Source organism: Lissotriton vulgaris, chromosome 4_1 (genome assembly GCF_964263255.1).
Source record: "Lissotriton vulgaris chromosome 4_1, aLisVul1.2, whole genome shotgun sequence".
NCBI lineage: Eukaryota > Metazoa > Chordata > Amphibia > Caudata > Salamandridae > Lissotriton > Lissotriton vulgaris.
This window is the reverse complement of record NC_141691.1, coordinates 586331741-586342632: the sequence shown is the minus strand read 5'-3', so window position 1 is coordinate 586342632 and position 10892 is coordinate 586331741. Positions and strand designations below refer to the sequence as shown.

Genomic DNA, 10892 nt, shown 5'->3' with positions numbered 1-10892 from the left:
TGTTTGTGGATATATATCTTAGACACTATACCTGTACAATTACCTTCCTCCATTCAATTCCCACACCTCACCCACTTAGGGAACCCCCTGGCTATTAAATACAATTTACTCATACATTCAAACATCTGTATAGTGTAGAAATCTCTAAATAGAAATATATTAAACATTTTGAAACTCCTTAACTTAACATTTTGAGGACAATTTGAGATCCTTAACATTTAGAAAAAGTGTATTATTCACAACTGAAAGTGTATCACTTTATTCCATAATCTTTCAGAAATAGTATCTGACCATCCATTTTCAACATTTATGTACATTATATTTCTTTCTCTCCTCATCTCCAATCTTTCAAGAAGGGAAAAATGTTTCATCACACATTCCTCTGGCTTTACAGACGATATAGGTTACACTATTATGATGATACCATTTTTCAGGCTAAATCATTTCAAACACATTTCCCTTTGTTCACTTTAATCCTTATCTTACCTGTATAATGTCACATGTCACTACTTATAAACTGTCACTTCAAGCCTATTTCCCTTTATTATTACCATACGTATGGAATGTCACTATTCACAACCTAGTGAATTTCACTTCTAGTCCATTTCCCTTAATAGTTGTATTTGCTAATCTGATTCGTACTGTGGACATCATTCTTAAAACCTCATCAATATGGCTATATTCTTCTTAAGAAAAGTAAGAGGCTCTAACAATTGAGTTAAAACAGTATTGCGGCTCTCACTAACGTAGATCGAGCTTTGTCTTTAAGCATACGAAAAAACATTTACTATGTGATGCTAAAAGCACATATATGAATTGAATGAATGGTGCTCAAACACATGGACGCATTTGATCAATATTAAAATGTTATAAATATTACTATTCCCTTATAACTCAGGCTGCTTTTCTAAAGATTAGGATTCTAAAGATTCGAAATTGACATTTAGATTTAACAAGTACCAAAGTATATTTTCCAACTCACTCCTACATCAATTTGTAAAGAAAGGGGAGGCCAGACACTGTGTAGGCAATGACTGTGCTGCTGTTTGATGTCATGTACTTTCCAAGCACCTTTGTAATAGAAAGAAGAAAATTGGGCAATGGCTTCTACTTTTGAAAAATTATAAAAACAGTGTTTTCAAATCCTGTAAAAGTAGGCCGTGACACACAGGGTACTATGCAAGGAGAGAGATGCAGCAGTAAAAAAAAATATGGACTACATGGAAGCCAAACGAATTAGGCAGTGAGCAATAGTCAGAGCCACTGGAATTATGCAGCAATGGGGGATCAAATTATGCATTGGGGTTGACAAAATTATGGGAAAACAAAGCCAAGTTATGTGGCACAATGCGGAATCATCTGTAACAGTATTATTTTTGTATTTTGTGTGGTCAAAGTTGCACCTCATTAACACCAGTTTCACACCTGGAACAGCAAAATTGAAAGATTGGCAGATAATCTTTGCAAAGAGTCTGCCTTTGCACAGAACCACCATTTGGAGCTTTTTTGTAACTTCTGAGCGATAAGAAATTAGTTTGAGGTGAAATTAGCTAATTATGCAGCAGGTGGTGGTCTTTAGGGGAAGTGCAGCAAATCCATAACTATGCAGAAAATGCCATGGCAATAGAATCACATAATTTCAACGGCCCTTGCAATAACTTGAAAAAACATATTTACATATGAAATTACATAGATTAGCGAAAAGTCAAAGTAAGAATTTTAAAAAAACTAAAATGAAAGTTATTGGTCACATACAAAATATTGCCTATTCAATTAAAAAAAATTAGACCATTATGAGAAAGCCAAAAACAGTACCAACGTTAAAGTGATTCTGTAAATCATGCACTTTTCTTTCGGAATTTGGGACATCACAGAACTGAAAAAGCAGTTATCATTCATAACTCCCCCTGTAGAGGTCTACATTGTACAAAATCGTTACATGTTTCACATTGGGGAACTGTACGGATGCATTATTGATATTCAATGGTGTTATACTTGAACATTAACACTACTGTTTATTTAACCATTAACACTACTGTAAAAAGCATTCAGGCTTCGCTAGTGGAACATCGGCCACCTCTTTCCTAACACTTCGTCCTAATAAGATCCTTGCGCAAGTCAGCGTCTTCCTCCACTTGGCCTTTTCTGGTTAATTCTGAGGTCATGATAGGTGTTTGAAGCAGGTCTCTCGCTTCTATTGTACTAAGCAGTTTGCAGTTGAAGGTCTCTTCTGAACGTTCCTTCTTTCAAGAAGCTGTAAAGAAAATTCCAAAAATTATGTTAATTCATTTAATCAGAGCATTGCCTCTTATTCTTAATTTTGCAGCACAGTAAAAAAACGATAATTATTTTTCTCATGATACAAACATTGATGGAACGTGTTCTTTCTTCATATGATGTGGCATTTTCTATTTGATCCAAACAAGATGTAAAGTGAGCAATTAGAGACACCACGGAACCCTAACTTCTGCATGAATGGCATATGCTTGTTATCGCTTTATGCCACCCGAAGGTCCCTCCAAATTCACTTTTTTAAGATCCAGAAACTGTCGATTTTGAATTGTGTATGTAAGTCTTAAAATTTCAGAATTGCATTTTCCCTACATTGAACAAATGTTCAGATGCGATTATCAAATATTTTATATTTTAAGATTATCTTTTTCTCATTAGGCATTCCACTCCAATCACTTCACCACGCCAGAATATATAAAGGTGATCAAAATTGATCAATTCATTATAATAGACCAAATTCACGAAGGTTTTACTGCGTATTGAAATCCCACATCCTAATTCACCAGATACCAATTGTGGAAAATCTTCCAATCAGGTTGATTTTCACAGCCAGTGTTAGGCCGTGGGGGTGGACTCACTTAACACTGATGCCCTGGGGCTGGGCCTACATTAGGTCTGTAAATTGAGCACCAAGCACTCTTCTTTAGCATTTGACCCTCAAGGTAGGTGTGGCCAGCAGTCCCAGGTTTACTCAAGGCAGAAGGTATGCGGCCAGAGACGCACAACACAATAACCCCTCCCCAATAAATAAAATGTCCAACCTGTGTTTGTTATTGTTGCACTTTTGTAGTAATTTATTCTAACATTACCAAATGACATATTCCATAAGAAGAGAATGAAGTGGTATCCCTAAAGAACAAGTTACCTACCTTCGGTAACGATATATCTGTAAGAAACATTAGTTAGTGATAGATTCCTTACCTTAGAATTACCCCCAGGCGTCAGACTGGATCCAGATAGTTTTTGTCAGCTGTACCCCTGCGCGTCGGTAGGTGTCGTCATGCGGCGCCACGTATGGCATTGGCGTCATAGTCGCCGAGATGACGTTGCTGGAGCTACTTAAACGCGCCCACGCGTGCTGACGTCAGTTCTGCACACGACTTTCCACGCCAGGAACGCAGAGCCATGCAAGATACTGACCACTGGTGCATTGAAACTATGGCCCTGAAAGGGATGACATTAACCCTAGAAATCAGTTCGCAGAACGGGGAGGATGGATGGGGCGGTAGCAAATCTATCACTAACTAATGTTCCTTACAGATAAATCGTTACCGAAGGTAACTAACTTGTTCATCTGAAAGAAACACGTTAGTGATAGATTCCTTACCTTATAATAGATACCCCAGCAATCCAACCGCGGTGGTGGGCCTGCGAACCTAGAGCACACCAGAAAGTCACAGAGAACAGAACGGCCAAAGAAGCCGTCTCTCCGGACTTGACAGTCAAGGCAATATTGCTTAGTAAAAGTTTGCAGCGAGGCCCACGTGGCTGCCTGACAGATGTCTTGCAGGGGGATGCCAATGCAGTAGTAGCTGCTATAGCCCTGGTAGAACTGGGCGCGCAAGCCCCCCGGAGGTTTCTTTTTAGCTAGAGAATAACAGGCCTTGATACACAAGATGACCCAGCGGAAGATAGTCCTCTTGTGTACAGCCTGGCGTTTCTTGGTGCCTACGTAGCCAACAAAGAGCTATCATCCACCTGGAACTGTTGTGTGCGATTCAGGTAGAATGAGAGCGCACGTTTTGGGTCCAGACAGTGGAGCCTCTCTTCCTTTCTGGAAGGGTGCCGAGGCGGAAAGAAAGTGGGCACGGTGATAGTTTGCCCGATGTGGAAGGGAGTGACAACCTTTGGCAAGAAGGAAGGACGAGTGTGAAGCACAACCTTATCCGGATCACCCAACAGAAAGGGAGGCTTACAGGAAAGAGCCTAGAGCTCACTCACGCGCCTAGCAGAGGTGATGGCAACCAGGAAAGCTGTCTTCAAAGTCAATAAACGATGAGGACAGTACCATACTCAAGTTCAAGTTCGGGCATTTGTATAGCGCACTACTCACCCAGAGGGTCTCAAGGCGCTAGGGGAAGGGGTTCATTATTTGTCGAATAACCAGGTTTTAAGTTCTTTTCTGAAGGCGATGTGGTTCTGAGTAAGGCGGAGGTGGGTGGGGCGTGAGTTCCAGGTCTTGGCAGCCGGAAGGAGAAGGATCTGCCACCCATGGTGGATTTTCGGATGCGCGGGACTGCGGCGAGGGCTTGATTGGACGATCTTAGTTGGCAGGTGGGTTTGTAGAAGGACAGTCGAGTGTTGAGGCATTCGGGTCCTAGATTGTAGAGGGCCTTGTGTGCGTGGGTGAGAAGGCGGAAAGTAATTCTTTTGTTGACGGGAAGCCAGTGGAGGTCTTTTAGATGTCCGGTGATGTGATCTTGGCGAGGGATGTCTAATATGAGTCTCGCTGACGCATTTTGGATGCGCTGGAGTTTTTCTGTAATTTTGCTGCGATTCCGGCGTATAGTGTGTTACCATAATCCAGTCGGCTCGTGACCAGTGCGTGGGTGACAGTCTTTCTTGTCTCGAGGGGGATCCAGCGAAAGATCTTTTTGAGAATGCGAAGTACGTTGAAGCAGGAGGACGAGACTGCGTTGACTTGTCTGGACATCGAGAGAAAGAAGTCTAGGATGAAGCCGAGGTTACGTGCATGGTCTGTGGGTGTGGGTGCTGTGCCCAGAGCAGAAGGCCACCAAGAGTCGTCCCAAGCTGAGGGTGAAGATCCCAGGATGAGTACCTCCGTCTTGTCTGAGTTGAGTTTTAGGCGGCTATGTTTCATCCATTCGGCTACTTCTTTCATGCCTTCGTGAAGATTGGTCTTGGCGGTGTTGGGGTCTTTGGTGAGGGAAAGGATTAATTGGGTGTCGTCGGCGTAAGAGATGATGTTGAGGTTGTGTTGACGCGCGATGGAGGCGAGAGGACTCATGTAGACGTTGAAGAGGGGGGGACTGAGTGAGGATCCTTGAGGTACGCCGCAGATGACTTCGGTGGCCTCTGAGTAGAATGGGGGAAGTCGGACTCTTTGAGTTCTCCCAGCGAGGAATGAGATGATCCAGTCCAAGGCTTTTCCTTGTATGCTGATGTTGCTGAGGCGATGTATAAGGGTGTTGTGGCAGACTGTGTCGAAAGCGGCGGATAGGTCGAGTAGGATGAGGGCCACTGTTTCTCCGTTGTCCAGGAGTGTTCGGATGTCGTTGGTCGCTGCAATGAGGGCGGTTTCGGTGCTGTGTTTGGCTCGGAACCCGGATTGAGATGGATCAAGGGAGTTGTTGGATTCAAGGAAGGCAGCGAGCTGGCTGTTGAAGGCTTTCGCAATGACTTTGGCTGGGAATGGGAGGAGGGATATGGGTCGGTAGTTTTTAAGTTCAGAGGGGTCTGCTGTGGGTTTCTTCAGAAGGGCGCTGACTTCGGCGTGTTTCCAGCTTTCTGGAAAGGTGGCAGAGTTGAACGAGCAGTTGATGACATCACGGAGATGGGGTGCGATGATGGAGTCAGCTTTGTTGAAGATGTGGTGGGGGCAGGGGTCGGTGGGCGAGCCAGAGTGGATTGACTTCATGAGGCGAATGGTGTCTTCAGTGGTGATTGGGTTCCAGGCGCTGAGGTTGTTAGTTGGCGGAGTAGGATCTGAGGGGGGTGGGGAGGGTTGATCGCTGGGAGTATTCTCGAAGCTGTTGTGGATGTCGGCAATTTTGTTGTAGAAGAAGGAAGATAACGCGTCGCAGAGGTCTTGGGAGGGAGTGATGTCGTTAGATGCTGCGGTGGGGTTTGTGAATTCTTTGATGATGTTGAAGAGTTCCTTGCTGTTCTGGGTGTTGTCGTCGAGACGATCCTTGAATGCTGATTTCTTGGCGGATCGGATCAGTTGGTGGTGTTTGCGGGTGGCTGACTTGAGGGAGGCCCTGTTGTCGGAGGTTGGGTTTTTTCTCCATATCTTCTCCAGGGTGCGGCATAGCTTCTTGGATTTTTTAAGTTCGTCATTGAACCAGGGAGCCTTTTTGCTGGCTGATTTCATCTGGTGCTTTTTCAGGGGTGCTAATTCGTCAGCACTGTGGGTAATCCATTGCCTGAGGTTGGTGGCTGCTAGGTTTGGGTCCATTGAGAGGGTGGGGGGGTTTTGGTTGAGTGATGTGAGGAGTTGGTCGGAGGTGATTTTGTTCCAGTTTCTCCGAGGAATAGGTTGTGGACGGTTGTGGGTCAGGGTGGTTTTGTAGCTGAAGTGAACACAGCTATGATCCGTCCAGTGGAGAGCTGTAGTGCGGTCGAAGGAGATGTGTTTGCTGGAGGTGAAGATAGGGTCGAGCGTGTGTCTGGCTGTGTGGGTGGGGGTGTCTACAAGTTGTTTGAGTCCGAGATTGGCCAGGTTGTCCAGAAGGGTGGTGGTGTTGCTGTCGTGTTTGTTTTCAAGGTGGTAGTTGAGGTCTCCAAGAAGAATGTAGTTTTCGGAGGCGAGGGCGTGTGGGCAGACGAAGTCCGCAATGTCATCGCTGAATTGAGTGCGGGTACCTGGAGGCCTGTAGATGAGGGTGCCTCTAAGTGTGGTCCTGAGGTCGGTGTGGATCTGAAAGTGGAGATGTTCGGCGGTTGCAAGATTGTCGTCGGAGCTGGTTGAGATTTTGATGGTGTTCCTGTGGATGATGGCGAGGCCTCCTCCTGTTTGATTGGTGCGGTCTTTTCGGATAATCTTGTAAGCTTCCGGTATGGCTATGGCGATGTCGGGTGCAAATGATGTGTTCATCCATGTTTCAGTAAGGAAGGCGATGTCAGGTGACGCAGTGTCGAGTAGGTCCCAGAGTTCTGTTGCGTGTCTGTGGACCGAGCGGGTGTTGAGCAGGATGCACTTTAGGCGGTTAGAGTCGGAGCTGTGTTTGGGGGATGTGGATTTGGTGAGGGTCCTGAAGCAGATGAACTTGCAGGAGAGGCAGGCGAATGGGCCTTGAGTACGTCCTGGAGTAGCTTCGCAGCATAGTGGTGAACGTCCGGGGTTGAGGGCGAGGAGAGTAGTGGCATCATATGTGACTCTAGAGGGTTGGGTGCGGCGGGGACTAGGAGGACAGGCGCTGGGCGCGGTCCAGGCGCGGATGGGTGTAGACGGGCTTACCTTTGGGTCCCACTGCGGCACGACTAACGGAATAGGAGGGAAAAGGTGTCCAATGCCCTTGAGAAATCTATTTACAACAGGGGACATGAAAAGAGAGGGCTGATCAGGGAGCCTGAGAAAGGCAGAAATTGCAGAAAGGCAGCCCTTAATAGTGCCCAGAGCAGAGCCCTGCTGGGCCAGAGAAAGAAGGAACAAAAAGACTTCTGAAAGAGGGCCAGAAAGGGGATCTACAGCCTTTGCTGTGCACCATGCCACAAATTTGTTCTACCTGCAGGCGTATACTGATTTAGTGGAGGGACGCCTGGCTGCCAGAATTATATCACAGACTTCAGAAGGCAAGTCAAATGGAATCAACTGTCACCACTCAATCACCAAGCATGTAGGTGGAGGCTGGACAGGTTCGGGCGGAGGACCGTCCCCTGGCGCTGCGACAGAAGATCCTCTCCCGAATAGTCAGTCGGAACGGAGGATTGATGCTCATACCGAGTAGCTCGGGATACCAAACTCTTCGAGCCCAGTCTGGGGCCACAAGAATGTCGCGCCTGATCTTCATCAGCACTCTGGGAAGAAGTGGTATAGGCGAAAAGGCGTACAATAGACCGCAGCTCCACCTTAGAAATTCCAACATGCAGAAGAGATTACATTGCACGTTCTAGTCAGTGGTAAATAGATCTAACCAAGGCTCTCTCCACTGTTGAAAGAGACCTTGTGCCACCTCCGAGGGAAGACGCCATTCGTGATCCATCATGCACCTGCGGCTGAGTCCGTCCCCCCTAGGGTTCTAAGAACCTGCCAAGTGTTGAACCGCAAAGGAAATGCCTTGACGTTCTAACCATTTCCAAAGATGCAGAGCCTCCTGACAAAGGGTCCACGACCCCACCCCGCCTTGCTTGTTGCAATACCACATGGCGGTGGTGTTGTCTGTGATCACCTGCACTACTCTCCCCTTAACAGAGGGAAGGAATGCCTTCAGTGCAAGTAGGATCGCACGGAGCTCCAGAAGGTTGATATGGAGCCTGGACTCTGCCGGAGACCAGAGGCCTCTAATCTCCACCTCTCCAATTGGGCCGCCCCATCCCAGGAGGGACGCATCCGTCACCACTCTGTGCTCCGGTTGGGGAAGGGGGAGGGAGCCACCACTGCAAATGATGTGCAGTGCCCTCCGAGATCTGGATGTGCTCAGACAGGTCCCATTGATGCTGCGTCCACTGGAACTTCAAGTCCCACTGCAGAGCCATCTGGCATGATTGGTCAGCAGGATGGGGGAGGCCATGAGGCCCAGCAGCCCCAATGTCATCCTCATGGCTGGAAGATCGGAATCATAGCCCAAATGTCCCGGACTCGCTACTCGGGAGGATAAACACGAAAGTGCACCATGTCCAAAACAGCACCGATAAAGAGGAGCTTCTGAGAGGGAATCAGGTGCGACTTCGGCACGTTGATGGAGAACCTCAGTAAATGCAGGAGGTCGGCCGTAGTCTGGAGATGGGAGTCGACTGCCTGGGGCGAGCCCGTCCTTCAACAAATAGTCGTCGAGATAGGGCAAGACTGAAATCCCTGATCTGCGCAGATGAGCTGCGACCAACGCCATCACTTTCGTGAACACACAAGGGGCGCTGGTATGGCCAAAGGGGAGCACCGTGAACTAAAAGTGCTTGTGGCCTACCGTGAACCGGAGGTAACGCCGGTGGGCTGGCAGGACGGGGATATGAAAATAAACGTCCTGCAACTCCAATGCAACCATCCAGTCTTGCGGGTCTAGGGCAGATAAGACCTGAGCATGTGTGAGCATCTTCAACTTCTCCTTCCAGAGGAAGCGTTTGACGTTCCGAAGGTCTAAGATTGGAAGCAGGCCCTTGCCCTTCTTTGGAACCGAGGAGTAGTGGGAGTAACAACCACGACCAACTTCTGGCATTGGAACGCGCTCGATGGCCCCACTGGCCAAGAGGGCCACAACTGCCTGATGGAGAAGTGTCAAGTGATCTCCTGACATGCGGTGGCAGTGTGGTGGCATGGCTGGAGGGATAGTCTCGAAGGGGAGGGAGTAACCTCTTCGACTATCTGCAAAACCCACCTGTCCGAGGTGATGGTGAGCCAGTGAGGGAGGTGATGGCAAATCCTGCCACCCACTGGCGTTTGGTGGGTCTGAACACCCTACTAGGAAGGTTTGGAGGCAGTGGCGGCAGGGGAGGTGGTGGACTGACCCGCTCGCTGGCCCCGTGACCCACCTCTGTGGGTCCCACGTCCGCGGCTGCGCTGAGACTGTTGCTGCGCAAGCCTGTGGCTCTGAAATGAACTTGTTTGGGCGCCCCTTCCTTGGCCACGAAAGAAGCGAATAGCAGAAGTGGAAGGAGTGCGCGTGGCCGAAAGGCCTAAGGACTTGGCCATAGCCCTTGAGTCTTTAAAACGCTCCTACGCACTATCTGCCTTGTCACTTAAAAGGCGAGAGCCATCAAAGGGCATGTCCATCAGAGTATTCTGGACATCCCTGGAAAAGCCAGTTGTCCTCAGCCAGGCATAGCGGCGCAGCGCCACTGTCGTGGAAATTGCCCTGCCCAGCGAGTCGGCGGTGTCAAGACCACAACCAATTGTAAACTTGGCTGCGTCTCTCCCCTCAGCAATAGCTTGGGAGAGCACCGCCCGGGCCTCCTCCAGACAATGAGGCAGCACCTGCGCAACCATGTCCCACACAGAATAGGAATAATGGCCCAAGAGGCATGCGGTGTTCACAGACCACAGCCCTGAACTGCGAAAATAAACATTTTCTTCCCAAACTGTTCCAGTTTCTTGGATTCCCTGTCAGGAGGTGCGGAAGGGAATCTGCTTGGGGACGAAGAGGCTTGGACAACCAAGCTCTCAGGAGTAGGGTGTTGGGAGTGGAAAATGGGGTCGCCCGGGGCTGGGCGATAGCGTCGGGCCACGTTCTTATCCACAGGAGCCCCTGGACCAGGTGCCCAAAAGAACGTCTGCAAGTGCTTCATTAAAGGGCAGCAGCGGCTCCGTAGAGGAAGATGTCGGCCGAAGCACTTTTGTCAGGAGATTAATCCTGACAGCCACTCTAGGGAGCTCGAGGTGGAGAGCCTCGGCTGCTCTACGCAACACCACAGAATATGTACCACCTTCCTCCGTAGCCACGGTAGAAGGAGAGAGTGTGCCAGGTTCTGGAGTAAAATCCAAGTCACCTGCATCTTCCAAATCCTCTTCCCAGACTGGGTCTAACTCGCACTGGGCTGCGAGAGGGTCCTCAGACCCCTCCCAGTCCTCCCCGTCCTCCCCAACCTGCTGGACAGGCGGAAAAGAGGGAGGCGGATGGAGAAAAGGATAGAAATTCCCTAACAGCGTTGATCAACACCGGTCCAGCACCGTCTCCCCGTCGGGGTGGAAGCCGGGGACTGCATCAGCCGGGGAGCCGGCCGATGTCGGTGGCAGCGCCGTTGATGTCGGTGGAGGTCCTACAAGG

At 48.6% G+C, this 10892-nt stretch overlaps 1 protein-coding gene across 2 annotated transcripts in view; it reads right to left on the bottom strand.

Annotated features, from left to right (window-relative positions):
* Positions 1–245: 245 nt before the first annotated feature.
* BBS9 (Bardet-Biedl syndrome 9) overlaps positions 246–10892 on the bottom strand; it is a 2055975-nt gene continuing 2045328 nt past the window's right edge. The window contains exon 22 of one of the 2 annotated variants that reach the window (XM_086964810.1): positions 246–2254. In XM_086964810.1, coding sequence (XP_086820936.1) covers positions 2247–2254 — 8 coding nt within the window. In that variant the 3' untranslated portion in view covers positions 246–2246. The remainder of the gene's footprint in view (positions 2255–10892) is intronic. The other variant, XM_086964809.1, reaches the window with a different exon arrangement.